The sequence below is a fragment of the Eptesicus fuscus genome, chromosome 12 (genome assembly GCF_027574615.1).
Source record: "Eptesicus fuscus isolate TK198812 chromosome 12, DD_ASM_mEF_20220401, whole genome shotgun sequence".
NCBI lineage: Eukaryota > Metazoa > Chordata > Mammalia > Chiroptera > Vespertilionidae > Eptesicus > Eptesicus fuscus.
The window spans coordinates 40,464,378-40,482,768 of record NC_072484.1 but is presented as its reverse complement, the minus strand read 5'-3'; the positions used below and the strand labels follow the sequence as shown (position 1 = coordinate 40,482,768).

The window sequence follows — 18,391 nt, the reverse complement described above, 5'->3', positions numbered from 1 at the left end:
GTCCTTGGCTGTGGCTATGGTTCCTGCCTTAGTCAGGTTGGCACGTGCAACCAGGGCATTGGTCCAGGACCCCCGGGAATCTAGGGGACTGTAGTGCACGGACCTGTGGTGGAGGCGGGGGTGGGGTCGGGGGGGCCACGAGCGCAGCCCGGAACCTGGGGGCGGGGCTGGCCCGGGGCGGGCTCCCTGCGAGGGGCGTGGCTTCGTTTTGCCCCGCCCCCAATGCCGGGTAGCGAAGGTGGCGGCGCGCCACGGGGGCGCGGGGAGACGCGAGCGAGATCAGGTGCGGGCGGCGGAGGGGCGCCCTGGGCTCGGTGCTGTGGCCCCACTGAGCGCGCCGCCGCGGCAGGAACCCAGGGCCGGCAGAGGCCGCCCCGGGAATGCTCTCACTCCGCCTAAACATGGCTGCGGCCTTGCGAACCGCGGGCGCTCTGCTCCGCGATCGAAGTAAGTGGGGCTGTCTTGGCAGCAGCCGACGCCGGGGTCCCTGCGACGGTGGGGACAGCGGGCAGCTCCCCGTCTCCCGTCCCCCTGCCTGGGGGCTTCCGGGAGCCGCGCGCTCTGCACAGGAAGCTGCGCGGGTGGGGTCAGGGGCGGAGAAGGGGCTGGAAGGGACCCTCCCCTGGCAGGGTCCAGAAGGGTCCCGGGGTCACCTAGGGACCCTGGGAGGCTGTGGGGAGGGAGCATATGGTCCCACCGGACAGCTGGGTGACTGTCAGTAATGGCAGACCCTTGTAACATTCAACAGTTATTTATTTATTTAATTTATTTTCTTTTAAAAAATCCTCACCATTGATCTTAGAGAGAGTGGAGAGAAACATGACATGATCTTAGAGAGAAACATGACAGATTGCCTCCTGATATGCACCCCCTGGTATTGAACCTGCAACCAGGGCATGTGCCCTGACCCAGAATCCAACTGGTGACCTTTTGGTGATCGGAGGGTTCTCAACGAACTGAGTCACACTGGCCAGGCCCATAGTCCTAGCTCTTATCTGTAGAGTCAGAATATCCACAGTGACAGTATGGTTGTGAGGATTACTGTGGGACATATGTTAAGGGCCTGCCATAGGGAGGACTGTACTGAGGGCATTGTCCATCCAGCTCAAAAGACTAGGGAGTCTAGAAATAGATGACACAGTTTAACTTAAGGATCTTAGGGTTTGCAAAGAGGAAACACAGTTAGGCAATACCAAGAGTGTTCCAAAGGAGAAAGAAAAGTTTGAGAATTTTATAGCAGGAAGTACATGTTTGAAAAAAGTTCAGCCCTAGCTGGTTTGGCTCAGTATATAGAGCATCAGCCTGCGGACTGAAGGATCCCGGGTTCGATTCCAGTCAAGGGCACATGCCAGGATTGCAGGCTTGATCCCCAGTAGAGGGTGTGCAGGAGGTAGATAATCCATGATCCTCGCTCATCATTGATGTTTCTATCTCTCCCTTTCCCTTCCCCTTTGAAATAAATAAAAAAATATTTTTTAAAAAATTCAGTCCTGCATTCTTAGCCATTAGGTTGGCTCAAGATGGTAATCTTCCAGATGCCCAGTGCTGTGAATAATGGAACATTTTCTTCTTGAGGTCATTAAGGTGGTTCATTGAAGGTTTGATGTATGTCCAGACATTGATGCATAAAGGACTAATGTGCATCCAGGTACTGGCGAAGGATTGGAAAGGTCAGAAATTTAAGTTCCCAGGCTAGTTAAGGCAAGAATAGAATTGTTTCCTTATGCCTCAGCTTACTTTCTTTCAATAATTTAGCAGCTTGACCATAGTGACTCCATTTTATTTCTTCATTCTATTCTTTAACATCATCATCATCATGGGCGTCTACTCTTGGCTTCTCTCCCTGGTGATGGAAGGAAAATGTGCCCACTGCTTCTCTGCACTAGCCCCTGGCATCATCCGGTGCTCACTTGTCCTTGGCAGCAGGACCCACTAGCCTGGGCTAGTGTTTTCTAGAGATATTTGGGAAACAAAGATGACCCATTGACAACGCCACACATTTCTGATGCAAACCCTTTGAATGTAGGTTGTGTCTACAGGATGAACTCTGGGTCAGACACACTTGGTTGGGACACAAGCTCTGCACCATTCTTAACTGTGACCCCTTGAGCAAGACACTGAGCCTGGCATGAGCTTTAGTAAACGTGAAAGGAGTAAGGTAGTACCTCACGGCTTGCCATGAAGATTAGCTGGATACACACTATCCTAGCACGCAGTACATACATGGAGACCCTCAAAATGTTCATTATGTAAAAGTCCGCCACATACTAAGATGCTTAATTAATGCATTTGAACTGTGACTGGACACAACTGACTTATTTTTCTAAGAAATTTCTTATTTGGTCAGTCTGGCATCTACTGAGAGGGAATGGAGAGAATCCACTCTGAACCTCCATATCTTATTACAGGTGCCTTTGTTAGGAAAATAATAAGAACCCAGAAGTACAATGAGGATCAGGTCACTAAGGGCACTGGGTGACAAAAGGCATGATCATTTAAGAAGAGGAAGCACAGTGGCAGTAATGGGGCTGAAAGAAGTATTAGGGCGGAAAGATTTGACATCTAGTTGTATTACAGACTCTGATGTTAAGATGTAGTTATAATACTGTCATTAACTTGTTTGATATGAAGGGTTAACATTATCTGGATTAGAAAAAGTTGAGTAGTATTTCTGAAAATGAATTCTGAAAGTAAGAGTGGAAAAGCAAAGTTTTACATTCTGTTTTTAGCATGTGGCTCCCTGGTTTCATTGTATGTTGCTTCGCTTAAAGTCGTAGAACCTATTGATGTTAAGTGAGGACTTACTGCATTCTTACCTCTTGCTTAACCACACGCAGCGTGCCTGGTACTGTTCTCGGGGCTGGACGGAGAATGCTTTGTTCCCCTAATCTTATTAGCAGCTCTGCACGATTGACCTTATCACCGTTTTACAGACAAGAAAAGTGAGACGTGGGGTAACTCACTGAGTTGCCCAAGCACTGCCCTGCAGCTTGTTGGTCCTCTCAGGGGTTTCTGCTCAGATCTCTCTGGCTCCAGAACACATCCTCTCTACACACAGCGCTGTCTGTGCCTTTGGCTTGCTCTTCAGCTGTGAGCTGAGTATATTCAGGGGCCTCAGTTGGCCCTTCGAATGATCACTTGAAACTCCTTTAGCTAGATGCACACTACCCTTTTAGTAGGAGACACTCTTTGTTCCTCTAGAACCTTCAGATCATTAGGGGAGAGGTGTGTTTTAGAGAAGTCTTTGAGAGGTGGGTATATGAACTCTTAAGTCCTGAGCAGACAGGATCCATGATTAGTAACACCCCCTTTCTCTGGGACTTTGTTCAACCATAGAGAAGAGAATTTTGTAAGGAGAGGGCATTACAATAGCCTGGCAGCTCCATTAGCTCCCAGCTCCTAAGTTGTTCTAGGTGCTAGTGGGAGGCTCTTGTCTCACCCTACCCCTTTTTAAGGTTCACAGGAGGAAATTTCATTTTATTACCAGCAGGCATATTATGGGATGCCAAAGTTCTGTTCTCATACTCCATGGAATCTGATAAAATCTCATTCATATGAGGAATTGCAGACATTGTGGCATGATTGAGAATCCGGTTAAATCTCATCATGCAGTTCAGAATTTAGCGTGTCTAAAATAAGGAGATGTGGGTTGATTTGAGACTTCATTTGAGCAGAATTGAACTGCTTTGTGTCAATTGTTGCACTTCCACTTTGAGTTAGTAAGGATTATTGAGCACAACTCATGTAATTGGCTCTGCTGGGAATGGTCACAATCTGGATAGCTGGTTCGCTCAGTAGCCTGGAGATACCATTCTCCTGTATTTTATAGACATTCTAGGTGATAAAAATCAGCAGGTGTAGCCCCTATGCTCTAGACACTTACAGATGAAACTAACGCCAGCATTAATCATACGTAGCAGACCCCTTGCGGAATGCTTCACTGAACTTATTTGCTATAATCCTCACAAGGATCCCCATAGCAATGTCATCCTTTTACACCCAGGGAAAGTAAGGCTTGGAAATGCAACCCAGCCCTAGTCACATTACTAAAAAGAGGCAGAACTGGATTCAGAGTCAGATCTGCTGGTCTCCAGCCCAAGTTCCTTACCAGGACACCTATGACTCATAAGTAGGAGGAGGAAGGAGACTGGTCTCAAGCTGGTTTCAAATTTGTTGGTTTAAGAATATGAAAGGGAGGTCATGTGTCCCGTGTGGGACTACAGTCGAGTATGGCCCAGGGACTCCTCAATTCAGGTGGGTTCTCCAAGCCCACCACTAACTCTTGTGGGACCCAGGGCAGGAGTACAAATGGATTGCCATATATGTGGGACAGCAAGCTAACAAATGTGCCATATATTCTATTTTTCTACACTGATAAATAGACCTTCATAACAACCTGGAAGGGTGAACTCCCGAACTCTTCTGAGTTCCTGCAGAAATGTGGAGGCTTTGGGAGACACGCCACTGGCCTGCAGGCCTCCCTGCTCCTCCCACTGCTGGCTCTGTGCGTACACATGTGTGGACTTTCCAGTTTGTATGTTCAAGCTCCCTTCTTGCCCCTGCAAACAGCCACCCCTTGGGTACCCGACATCATGCTTACATTGATTGCATGATCAGCTCTCCGGAGGATGGACCTAGAAAAGGGACCTGGGCAGAGCCTGGAAGTGGGTGTGGGACTTTGGGGGTATGGAATTCCGGGGTTGTGGGAATGTGGGGTTTGGACTCTGGGGGTCAATTAATCATTGGCCCTGCAGACTACACACCCCATGGAGTGGGGTGCAGCAGGGAGAGTGCCAGAATGGGGCCTCTAAGATGAGGTCCCCCTTGTCAGGGCCCAAGGGCAATGTGGGGCCCTCAGCACTGGTGCTTTATTGGAGAAGGCTTGTGGGCAGATAGGAGATCTGTGCAACGGGTGGGAAACTGGCCCAGCTTCCACTTCTTAAGTCAGTGGCTCTTACCCTCTTCTGCAGGCTTCTCAGCTTTCATATGAGCAGCATGTTGCCATCAGTAACTTGTAGGAGGTGCAGTGGTTCTCACGAGGGATCCTATCAAATCTGCGGCCAAGGCAGGGAGGGGAGGTGTGTGGTTTCTAAAAAGGCTCCCTACAAGTCCTGATAAGCCATCCTAGGGGGCACCACCATGTCCCCTTGGAGACGCCTTAAGTGTCTTCACCCTCCTGCAGAGAAATAGGAAGGGGAGGGGGGGTATGGGGGGGGTCACCTCTGCTATTACATCTCTTCAAATTTTAAATCTAGGAATTATGCCCTGAGGACCACTTCAAAAGAAATTACTTTCCAGCTAGATTTCATGCTTCCACTTTAATTTTGTCACAGTGGTGCCTGGCAGCTCAAGGGCCCGACAGCCATGGAGGTGCCAATCAGATGCAGCAGCCGCAGCAGTAGCCACCACAGAAACGGCCCAAAGTGCCAGAAGCCCAAAACCTCAAGTTCAACCGGGGAAGAGGTATGAGTCTAATTTTAGGTACTAATAAGGATTCCTCTTTACTGATGCAAACACCAGTAGATACAAGCAAGCTCCCCAGGAAAAAAGGTGCTGAGAAAACCCAGTATATAAGGAGCGGGATGTTATATTCTTGACTTCCTTTCAATAGCTGTCAAATTATTAAACAGATTTCACACACCCCCTTAGGTCTTTAAAATAAAAAACAATTTTTTTTATGGATTTTTAAATCATTAATTTATTAATTTATTTATTTTTCAGCTTTGTTGAGGTACCGTTCCCACAGGGCTTTTGTTAAAGAACACAGAGTTGAGTACAGGCAGTCTACAAATCATGTAGGAATTTTGTTCTGGAATATGTCACATAACACAAATTATATGTATGCTGGAAATGTATTTATGAACCTAACATAATTATACCTATGAAATGTATGTCCTGTTCAGGATAAAGAATAACTAATCTACCAAGAATTTCTGTAGTGAGCGCTACCATTGTTTTTCTTTGGTTAACACAGTGAACATAATTGTAAGTGATGTAATATGGTTTATAATTTATTAAGGAAATAAAGTACATGTTTCATACCTCACCTCTGCTGTTTGCGGGCGGACGTCAGTAGGCATAGCATTGTTGCTGGGTATCCTCTTTCATAACAGAAACCACAGCTGTTCTCAAGTTTTATTTTGGTACAGACTATAAAGACAATTATTTAAATGAGTACATAGATAGAATACTGCACTTGAACACTAAGCACAGTGAAAGCAAGTAGTGTGAACTATTTAACCCCTTGATCTTTCTGTTAGACCTGATACTCTATGAAAGTTATACAGCTGTGAAAATATAATAGTCTTTTTTGTGTGTTTTTGTTATTTATTTATTTATTTTTAGACTTTTAAAATTGATTTTTTAAGGAGAGAGAGAGAGCAAGAAGCATCAAAGTGAGAGAGCTAAATATCAATAGACTGCCTCCTGTATGCCCCTTACTGGGGATCGAGCACGCAACCCAGGTATGGGCCCTGAGCAGGAATTGAACCAGCAACCTTTTGGTGCACAGGATGATGCCCAACCAATTGAACCACACCAGGCAGGGCGTGTTTGTTAATTTTCTTTGTGTGACCAGGGATACATTGAGTAAACTGAGATTTGTAGAGGATAGAGCATTAGGCGTGGGGCCCCAAATCATCTCCTTTCAACTCTCTGGTTTCCTAAAAGTTTGAGTCTGGTGAGGAAGCACAGCTACTCTCTGTTCTGGCGTGCTGAGCAGGGTCCCATTCTGCCTGGCCACCCATGGTCCTTCTTCTCACCTCAGCCATAGTACAAAGTACTTTAAGTCCTTAGGGTACTTGGGGTAACCTGAAAAACTGATTCGATGTGGAGCCCTGGAAAGAAATTATTTCATTTTTGTGTTATTTCAGTGGCAAAGTCAATAATATAACTGGCCTTCATATGAATTTATTAACGTTTAACAAAAATATAAAAAAATAGAAATTCTATTAAATAACTTTACATCTCATTTATGCAAAAGAAATGGGTTCATTTTAGGAACTACAGACAGGTAAAAAAAAAAAGATACAAAATTAGCAGTAATTTCACCATCAGTATTTTGTCTCTATATCTGTGTCTATTAATATTCACTCAGTATGTATTTACAAAAATGTGACAATACTGTACATATTATTTTTATAACTTCCTCTTTTTATTTATTTATTTAATTAAAAATATATTTCCCTATTGATCTCAGAGAGGAAGGGAGAAGGAGAGAGAGATAGAAACATCAATAATGAGAGAGAACCATCGATCGGCTCCCTCCTGCATGCCCCCTACTGGGGATCAAGCCCGCAACTCAGGCATATGCCCTTGGCCAGAATCAAACCTGAGACCCTTCAGTTGCAGGCTGACACTTTATCCACTGAGCCAAGCTGGCTAAGGCTCCTCTTTTTATTTAATAACTAGAGGCCCAGTGCACGAAATTTGTGCACAGGGGTCTGGGGGGTGGTCCCTCAGCCCAATCTGCACCCTCTCCAATCCAGGAGCCCTCAGGGAATGCCCTGCTGCCGGCTTAGGCCTGCTCCCCATGGTTCTCTGCAGGGCCTGCCTGCTCCACACCACGGCGATGGCCAAGCAGGCCCTGCGGTCTGCTGTCTGCTGTCAAGCTGCGCAGCTGCCCTCGCCTCCCAGGGTCAGCGATGGTCCCATGAGCCTGCGGGCGTGGCGCCCGTCCCCGAGACCCAGGCGCTTGGTGCCACCCCGCCCCCGGCTACTTGGTGCCTGTGTATGCAAATTAACCTTCCATCTTTGTTGGATTAATTTGCATACTCACTCCTGATTGGCTGGTGGGTGTTGCAGAGGTATGGTCAATTTGCATCTTACTCTTTTATTAGTGTAGATATGTCACCATGTAAATATAAACATTCTACATTATTTTAATAATATAGGGTTTTAAATAATTTATATATCCAGTCCCATATTATGGGGCATGTAGATTATTTCTAGTTTTCAGATATTGGAAATGATGAAGTAATGAGTGTCTTTCTGATGCCAGACATTGTGAAGGCATTGTGCTGCTTAGTGCTTAGACTAGACTAGGCTAGACAATCCTAGACTAACACTCTACTAGACCAAGAGTCAGCAACCTTACCTGTAAGGGGCTAGATAGTAAATGTTTTAGGCTTTGTGGGCCATTTGGTCTCTTTTGCTGCTATTCACCTCTGTTGTTGTCATGTGAGAGTAGTCATAGATAATCCTACCTAATAATAGACAAATATGCAAATTGACCGCACCTTCGCTATGCCCAAGCCACGCCCACCAGCCAAGCCATGCCCACCAACCGATCAGGACGAGCATGCAAATTATCCCAACAAAGATGGCGGCAAATTTGCATATCAAGACAGCGTAGAAAGAAGCCAAGAGCTGCAGAAGGGAGCAAAGCTGTGGAGAAGCAAGCAAGCCAGGGGGAGGAGAAGGGAGGAGCGGAGGCGGGGCCGGGGGAGAAGGGAAAAGCAGGCGGGCTGGCGGAGAAGGCGGGGCGGGGGAGAAGGGAGGAGCGCAGGCGGGGCCGGGGGAGAAGGAAGAAGAGCGGTGGGCTGGCGTAGAAGGGAGAAAAGCAGGGAGGCTGGCGGAGAAGGTGGAGCGGGGGACAAGGGAGGAGAGCAGGCGGGGCGGGGTAGAATGCAGCAGGAAACCCTATTGCAGGATTTTTCCTGCAATGGGAACGCTAGTATGTAAATAAATGAGCTGCATTCCAATAAAACTTTATTTAAAAAACAAGCGGGGGGGGGGCAGGTTGCAGATTTGGTGCATGGATTTTATTTTGCCACACCCTGTCCTAGAGGCAGCATGGACCTTCAGGCCAGTTACATCTTGTGGGTTGACTACATATAGTAGAGTAGAATTCTATTTATTAATTGATGAGCTAAGTTTCTGTCATGTACCATTAATAGTTCAAAGGAAAACCCTCATATTTTGAGAGTCTCAGAATATGAAAATGGCAAAATGTTGATACCTTTTCAAGTGAGAAGTTTTAAATATATTTTGCTCCATACATTTTTACATTCAAACAAAGGGAACTTGGCTATTCAGATCTTGGTCTCAAATATGCTCTGTCTCGAGGGGCGAAGAGACAGAGACCCTTGACTAAAGCTTTGTACTTCACATTCTGGAAAAGGGGTGTGGAGCCAGGGTTTACTAATGCACCATTCGTTATGCACAACACAGTTTTGAATTAAGTGCATGTGTATTAGGTATTTTCAAATCATGTGCATCTCTTTCATGTGTTAAGATCAACATGCTTTACAAAACATGGGTTTGCAGGGCAGGGTAACGTCCCATTTAAAGCCACTCTCGTTCTGAGCTCAGGTGTAGATGAAAAACAGTTCTAAATCCCATTTGTACATTGATACCCTCCATGGCTTAGGTAAGTCGCTTAGCCTGGGGTTTCTTAACCACTAATCTGTTAACTGGCAGCAATCCATGGAAAAATGCACTTAATTTATTGTGAGTCACAGATTTTGAAAGTGAAAGACAGAATCCCAGGAGAACACTGGTGGTCTAAGTAGAAAGATTAGGGGAATATTACAATTGCACAATATAATGAAGCTGGAATTTTCAGGTATCAAGAAATGAAAACTAAGCACGTTTGTTAATTCGTTGAGAGGACTTCTGGTCAGAGGGGGTGGAAAAGTTATCGAATAATGATGTCTTCAGTGTAGTTGTGTGGTTTAATAAGAAGGAAATTAAACACCCTTGCTCTAATACAGTGGTCCCAACCAAGGGTTGAGGTATACTTGGTTGTTACAGCTGGGATGGGGGAGTGCTGTTGCCATCTACTAAGTAGAGGCCAGGGATGCACAAAACAGCCCTCCACAACCAAGTGTTATCCAGCCCCAAATGTCAGTAGTGCCACGGCTGAGAGAAGACAAGGAGGTGAAAAGTGAATTTAGAGAATCTTTATAATGGGGTCTAAACAGGAAAATCCCTGACTCCATTATGATGCAACCTTTTCCTTTTCCCAGGAATTGGTTCTGATTTTGAAAATTCAGGCTGTGAATTTAGATTTCTACCTCATTCACCTACAGTATGCTTGATCAAGAAAACAGTTTCCACCTGTGTGTAAATGTGACACACTCCGCTGTCCACCATTGCCAGATGGTGTTAACAGTTGTTTAGCAGTTGCCAATGAAATGTCACCATGATGTCATTAGCTTCAGAGCACATCAAGGCCGGGCTTCCAAACGAGAGCCCTCTCAGCAGGACGGGCTTAGTCACTGTGGGCGCCAGCAGTGGTCCTGATGTAGGAGATGGAGGCGGTGCACTCGTAATAATGGTGTTTTAGGTAAACCTAGGACTAGTTATTTCTCAGCTGCTTTATCAAAAGTGACTGGAGGGTGCATCTCTACAATGGAATATTAGTCAGCCACGAAAAGGAAAGAAGTACTGGTGGATGCTACAACATAGATGAATCTTGAAAATTTTATGCAAAGTGAAAGAAGTCGGGCACAAAAGGCCACATATTATATGATTCTGTTCCTATGAAATATCCTAAATAGACAACCTATAGACCCAGAAAGTAGATTAGTGGGAGTGGCTCTACTGGGTCCAAGGCTTTTGAGGGGGGGGGTGATGAAATGTTCAGGAATTAGGTACTTGTGATAGTCACATAACTTTGTGAATATATTAAAAGCCACTGAATTGTACCAGTTTAAAATGGTAAACTTTGTAGAATGTGAATTATATCTAAGTTTTTAAAATGAGAAATCAGGAATAGAAGATACACTCCCGTGTTTCCTTTAGTTTACCCACTTGCAGACTCTCTTACTGTCATCACATAGCTCCCCGTTCCTGGGGACACACAGGCCCTGACCTCATACTTCCCAGTCTCTGTCATGGTCTCTGGGGGCTTCCAGAAGCCTTCGGGAAGCACGGCGCCCTGTTCTGGCTCCACCTTGCCCCTGGCAGGTTTCTGGCCTGGCTCGCTTCAGACTGTGTAGGCTCCAGGCTTGCTCTGGATTTTAGAAGTTTGCATGTTGCATAGGTCTTTTGTGGTTTTGATTTCTCAGATGCTGCTTGACTTAAAAAACTTTTTTTATGTATGTTCTTATTGATTTCAGAGAGAGGAAGGGAGAGGGTGAAGGCTGGAAACATCAATGATGAGAGAGAATCATCGATCAGCTGCCTCTTGCGCACCCCCTTCTGGGGATCGAGCCCACAACCCGGGCATGTGCTCTGACAGGGAATCGAATCTTGACCTCCTGGTTCATGGGTTGACGCTCAACTACTGAGTAACATCGGCTGGATTTGACTTAAAACTTTCATTACAGAGTTTTGCTTTCTTTTTGCTCCTCCTTGCTCATTCAGTGCTTAATTCTTTAGGCTGGAACTGATTTGAATAAATTAGACAGTTTTTTACAGGAATTACCTAAAGCAGTAAAGGTAGGTGCTGGAGAAGGAAGCAGGGTAGCAAGAAATAATTTACGTCAGTAATCATTTCATTTAATAACGGATAAAGAGAAGGTATCAGAGTGAGACATGGGCTGGTATACAATTGTAGGGGAACCCAAGGCTTCTCTGTGTCTAATAGAACTTTCTGTGTGCACCAGTCATGCTAAGTGACTAAGCACATTCTCCATTTAATTCTCAAAATATCCGTTTGAGGCAGGTGGTAGTCTCTCTATTTACAGACGAGGAACCTGAAGTTAGGAGAGATCAGGTAACCTGTGTGTTCATAAGGCATTCACTTGAACAGGTGCTTCTGCCCAGGACAATTTTACATCACAGCTTGACTCAGTCCCCAAAGCATGGGATCTTTGTTCAGGGCTGACAGTTTAACAGAGAAACATTTTGAGCCTGGTGAGGACCAGTGCCATGGATGGAGCTCCGAGATGAAGGTCAGAGTCTGAGCTGGGACCGCACGGACCTGGAGGCCCCGTGCGCTCCGGGACAGGTAGCCGTGGGATGGCAGCGCACAGGTCTGCAGCTTTTTACCTCGGCATCGGACAGATTCGATGAGAGTTTGCTAGCTGAGTCAAGAGTCCTCCGTGGAGGGAATAGGTGTACACATCAACCACTGCATTTTCTCTTACGCAGGAAGCCGAAGACTGGAATACTGATGCTAAACATGGGGGGCCCTGAAACCCTCGCAGACGTTCACGACTTCCTCCTGAGGCTCTTCTTGGACCGAGACCTAATGACACTTCCTATTCAAAAGTAAGCTCCCCGTGAACACCTGTCCTTATTCATAACGTGTCCCGTGCATTTTACCTTAGGCGCATCTCAGCTCTATAGTCTCAAAAAGTAAACGTTTTTAATGCATGTCTGGTAGTGGCTAGAGCAGCAGCACGATCTTCTATTATATTTGAGAAGGCTGTGATATTGCAGGAGAGAGACAGCAGGTCCGTGAGTGTTCTTGAGCCTGTCCCGCCCAGAGCTCTAGAGAGCAGGGGTCTGACACAGCCGAGGCCCCGTTAGAGATCTGCAGAGATGGGTTTGTTCCTGGTAGCGAGCAGCTGGTTATTCATTGGTGCTGCGGGTGTAAAATTTATACATGTGTACAATAAAAATGCCAGTAGTATAAAGGTGTTTACAGTAAAAAGCAGGTGTCCCTTTTACCTTGGACTCCAGCCTCCCAGTGAGCCACCCTGGAGGTGAGCACTGTTACATCCAGAAATAGTCCAGGCATATCCAAGCAGATGTGTGTATACACATATATATCCCCCCTTTTCTTTACACAGATGTGAATATAATTATGTATATTATTAGGTATGTGACTATTTTTTTCCCTTCAAATTTAATGTGTCTTGGAGATTGTTCCCTAACAGATTATATAGATCTGGCTCATTTTTTTCATGAATGTAAAGAATTGGTTGGGCCTTAATTTAGCCAGTGCCTCACGGATAGACATTTAGATTGTTTACACTGTTATAATGAACATTCTTACGCATACACCTTTGCTCACATATGCAAGTATATCTATAGGGTTAATATGCATTTTCTTACATTGAGAGGGATATGTAAGAAAATGCATATTAATTCTGTCTTACACATTGCAGTTCCTGCTAGGTTCAGGACCAGGAGGTGTTAAGATCGTAGCTAGCACACGTTCAGGTTTTCTGCCCACTTGTTTGGGGCCTGAATCTTCAGGATGCCAGGACAACTGTGGGGCAGAGGTGGCTGTTCCTCCGAGAGTGTCCAGTTTTCTCCGTAATCTAGGCCGAGAGAGCTGGCCCTTGTCAGTGACTTCCAGCTCCCGTTTTCAAAGGCTTGACCTTCTTAGACTCCTTTTAAAATTCTGCTCATCTTTTTCTTATTGAGTAGAAAATGTTTCTGAGTTGCTAAAGTCGACTAGAATTCACTCACCTTCATGTTAAATGATTTAGTAGGCTGGCACCAATCATCGCCAAACGTCGAACCCCCAAAATCCAGGAGCAGTACCGCAGGATTGGCGGTGGATCCCCCATCAAGATGTGGACTTCCAAGCAAGGAGAAGGCATGGTGAAGCTGCTGGACAAGATGTCCCCACACACAGGTAGCGTGTTTCTTAATGAACATCTCACTAGCAGTTATGAAATTCAAAACACTACTGCATGCCACGTGCAGTCTGCGTCCCGGCACCTCTCGCTTTGTGGGGGTTCCTGTGTGATGCACGGTCACTTAGTTCTCCAGGGCTTTTCCCTTGTCCTCGGCTGTATGCTCTTTCCTGTTACTTCCTTACGTGACAAATTTAAAAGCTAAGGATTTGGAACATTAGTTGCAAAAGGTAGTTTGAGGTGCACATTAAGTTGAGCTAGATTATAAGGAAGAGCCGATTCACACTGACTCAGCCAAGGTCCCGTTAAAGGTCTATAGAGATGGGTTTGAATAAAAGACGCACATGTCATTGCTCTGGGAAGAAAGCTTTGGGGAATGGCTTGAGGCTGCTGTGATTGCCTTTTCTTCCTGTGTGGATAGCTAATTATCAGATCAACATGTAGAGCCAAGTTAGCTCACTGTCGCTGCAGCCATGAGACGAAGCAGCTCTCAGCAGCTGCTTTCAGCTCTCGGCAGTACCACCATCGTGAGGCATGTGTGCGCCTCGTCAGACATGGCACTGACAAGAGGATCGTGCCTGGCTGGGTGGCTCAGTTGGTTGGAGCATCGTCCCGATGCACTGAAAGGTGGCAGGGACAATTTCGGGTCAGTGCACATATCCAGGTTGTAGGTTCCATCCTCGGTTGGGGCATGTACAGGAGGCAACTGATCAATGTTTCTCTCTCACATCAATGTTTCTCTCTCTTCCCCTTCCTCCCTTCCTCTCTCTAAAATCAATTAAAAATAAATAAATAAAAATAAAAGGAGGACCACACACCTCTGGCAACTGTCCTCTGAAAACCTCTAACGGAATAATAATGCACAGAATGAAATACTACTCAGATGAACTATAAGTACCATATTTAATCCCACTTAAGATGCCATTGACTGTAGGATAGACCATTGTTTTTATGTAATACTGAGACACACTAAACAACTCTGCCAGCTATCCAGGAGCAGGGAGTGGGAGGAGCCTTATCTGTTCTTTCCAGGGTATTTCACTCTCTCTCACTTCAAAATGCGGCCACCACCCTGCCTCTATCTGTGAGGGCAGCCTCTCCCCGCTCCTAGTCTGCAGTATTGCGGAACTCCACACCCTAGGCATTTAGGCTGCAACGTTTCACCGGTGGAGAGGAAACGTGAGAAGCTGGTGGACCTGCAGCATCGGGGATCCTACTGTGCCAATCTGATGGTAGTGTGTCTCAACATAGGTTAGAAAGCCAGTGCCACTTCCACTGCACCTCAGGTCGCCAGGCGCGCCTTAAACATGGACTTGACGACACCGTGGAGGTTGGCACTTTTAGGATGAGCCACATAACCTTTGAGCAATCAGTCATCTGGCGTTTGCTTACAGGGTCATGTCCTCTGGTGTGTTTTTAGTCCCAGTTCACCATATTTTATGCAAGAGGACATAAGATGGGTGGCTTAGAAGGACAGATAACTGAACATGGTTTCGTTTATACCCTTTCCTTCCTCTTTCTGTGGTCCCCAACGAGCGAATCTCGAGTCAGACCCTCCTTCCCACGCACAGACATGCTTCTCTGTTTTTTTGCTCTTCTGCACCTATCCTTGGTAACATGCTCCATTGATCCATGGTTTCTTGGGTCACATTATTGAGGAGTATTTATAATGTGTTTATCTTTTCCTCAAGGTAACCTAAATGTTTCTTATGTGGCAATTTAGTGTCATTCTTTTTTTAAATCCTCACCCAAGGATATCTTTCCATTGATTTTTAGAGAGAGTGGAAGGGAGAGGGAGAGACAGAGAGAGAGAGAAATATTGATATCAATGTGAGAGAAATACATTGATTGGTTGCCTCCCCTCGTGCCCCAACCAGGTCTTGGAGCCTCCAACTAAGGTACGTGCTCTTGACCGGAATCGAACTCAGGACCTTCCATCTGCAAGCCGACGGATGCTCTATCCACTGAGCCAAATGGGTTAGGGCTAGTGTCATATTCTTAGTTTTAGCCCCTACTATTGGTTGGATAGTAACATTATCTTGGGTTTATTTATTACTACTTAATGTTTATGTGGTGTATTCTCATATTATCCCTGAGCACAAGTTAGGTGTAATACTATGAAAACACAGGGAAATAAGTCTGGGTAACTTTAGGAAATTCTGAATTACATGATTTATAAATGCCTAAGAATTGTGTGGTTGTCGATGCTTTTAAAATGCAGGAAAAAATATTTAGGAGGACAAGGGAAGATTTAGAAGAGGGAACTGGTAAAGCTGTGGAGGAAGGAACACAAAGATATGGCTGATGTGGGCCCTTAGGTGCTTAGGTGCCAAGAACAATGATTTGAAATCTCATTTGGTACCTCCAATTTAAGCATAGTTGTTGGGTGTTTTTCCTATATTAATACAGAAGAATCATTTCAGTCATTTGTTATCAGTGAACTTGTATTGAGTATCCCAAAGCTTTTATACAAACTAGGTGACCTTGGGCCTGAAGGGTGGCGGCAGAGAAGGAAGGAACATGGGCTCTGGGATGGGCAGAGATGGTAAAATTTCAGCTTGAGCATCTGCTGGGTGTGACTTGGGGCAGGTTCATTGACCTTGGAGAGTTTCCGTTTCCCTATCTGAAAGGTGGGGTTCAAACAAGAGGGAAGAAAAAGCAAAGTGTCTGGTACTTGAGAGGAGGTTCCTAGTTCTTTCCTCTCTTCTCTTTAGTCTCTCATCTCAGTAAAGAGAAGAGAACGAGGCACATGTTTTTCGTAATCCTCACCAGAGGTGAGAGAGAGAGAGAGGGAGAGAGAGGAGAGAGAGAAACATTGATTGATTGCCTTCCCATGACTGGGAGTTGAACTGGCACCTTTCGATACTCAACCAACTGAGCCATGCCAGTGGGCAAGGCTTGAGTTTTAAAAACCTTTGTGCTAAGAAAAGATGTGTGTATATGAGGGGAGAGGTTGGTCCCAGACAAGAATGATTAAAAGTCCATGTTCTAGCTGAAGACTGGATAAGATCCAAGGAATATTCTAAACTTCCCCCCGTTTATCAGCACCATAGGAAATTAGCTCAACTATTCTTTGTTCTGGACATTGCATTACGTTTGGCGACTCGGAGGAATCTATATAAAGATTAATACTTTCTCCTTTCCACACATGCTTCCTAATAGCCCCTCACAAATACTATATTGGATTCCGGTACGTCCACCCTTTAACAGAAGAAGCAATTGAAGAGATGGAGAGAGATGGGCTTGAAAGGGCTATTGCTTTCACACAGTACCCACAGTACAGCTGCTCTACCACAGGTAAGGGCTTCTTACAGTGGGAGGGTGGACAGGCCCTGGCAGAAAGAGCCAGGAAACTGAGTGCGGAAGGAAAGGATAAATCCTTTGTGATTTGAATGGCAAATCCAGCCTGTCTGCTTTAAACTCGAGAGTTCAGGTCAGTCCATTTGAAATCTCATGGTTCATCTGTCCCTTGAGTTATTGGCCAATCGGCTCAGAATTACAAATGGTGGTGGAAGGCGGTGGCTGCTAGTGTTCAATGCTTTAATGCAGCGATTTCAACCAGGCTGCCTCAAGAATTTTTAAAACACGCAGTATCTGACTAGTCAAGGGCACTGACCTCTTTTCCCTTAGACTGTAAAAAAAAAAGACAACAGCCAACACAACAATAGCAGCAGTAGCAGTCTTGTATGAATGAATCAAAATTATACCTTTTTCTTGTCAGATTGTCAAAATATATATTTTTTAGTGTGCTGCAGAATTTTAGTAATTAGTTTATATGTGCCATGAGGTGAAAAAGGTTGAAAATCACTGGTATAATGGATCAGGATTAAGCACTTTCTATATTTGTATAATAAACTGATAGTTGTGGATACCCTAATATTCTTATAAATGTAGCAAAGGTGATGACTGTTTACATTTTAAAAGCCCGTAGAATATTGGGAACAGTGTTATTTTTTGTTGTTGTTGTTATGCTTCAGTTATGGCGTGGTTACTGGTTAAATCAAAGCCCAATTTGAGGTTTCCTCTGCAAACTTAGAATTCTAGATTCATGTCATTTCCTATATTTAACAGGAGCAGGAAAGTAATCTGCATCTGCCAATCCCTGTCTCATCAGTTGTGGGTGAAGCTTCTGCTGTCACCGACACATACCTTTGTTTGTATTCTGTTTCAAGGGTTGGGGTCAGCACACTTTTACTCCCAAATTGCTTTTGGATATCAGTGTCTATTATTTTATTACTCTAAGGAGAAGCCAAAGGCCGCTGGAAGACCTGCTGTGTTTAGGCGCCTATGAAAACGCCTGAGCTCTCAGACATCCTCAACAGTTGGCACTGATTTCCTTTGGAAATCTACCTCTCCAGCTTCAGAATGTCTGGTGATATGTTATTGGGGAAGGAATCGGATTTTATAAATACCTAAGCCATACTTTTTTTTTTTTTGGCCTTATTTTAAAAATATATCTCAACATGGAAATGCTCTCAAAATTAGACAACTTAAGAAGATCGTTACTTATATGATGAAGGATTGACTGTGGGTGTCATTACACGGCTGGCTCTGTTCGTGTGTTTAAAACACCCAGGTCTGTGCAGTTTTTCTCCAGTGTACCTCATGTGTAAGGGCACGCACCTCTTCACTTCAGAGATGTGAAAGCCTTCGGGAAGCACATTCATTCTTTGAAGTCACTAGAGTGTCGTTTTTCTATTGCATCTTGTAGACACACGTTGTGGAAGAGCCAGTATATTCTGTATATCAATCACAAGTGATTTTTTTAGTTATACTTTCCTCTTAATTACTACTTCTGGTAGTTCATGGAATGGTTCTGAGTGACCTAGGGCAACTTATGTGGCTTCCAGAACCTGGAATAGACTCAGCTTGGATTCTCCTGGTTCATTGTATTCTACTCAACAAAGTGAACT

The 18,391-nt window shown here is 45.0% G+C and overlaps 1 protein-coding gene across 4 annotated transcripts in view; it reads left to right on the top strand.

The window, feature by feature from the left end:
- Positions 1–225: 225 nt before the first annotated feature.
- FECH (ferrochelatase) overlaps positions 226–18,391 on the top strand; it is a 31,744-nt gene continuing 13,578 nt past the window's right edge. For 3 of the 4 annotated variants that reach the window (XM_054724250.1, XM_054724251.1, XM_008149608.3), the window contains exons 1-5: positions 226–447; positions 5,334–5,463; positions 12,040–12,159; positions 13,329–13,477; positions 16,641–16,775. In XM_054724250.1, the coding sequence (XP_054580225.1) occupies positions 381–447; positions 5,334–5,463; positions 12,040–12,159; positions 13,329–13,477; positions 16,641–16,775 (601 nt within the window). In that variant the 5' untranslated portion in view covers positions 226–380. The remainder of the gene's footprint in view (positions 448–5,333; positions 5,464–12,039; positions 12,160–13,328; positions 13,478–16,640; positions 16,776–18,391) is intronic. The other variant, XM_028157681.2, reaches the window with a different exon arrangement.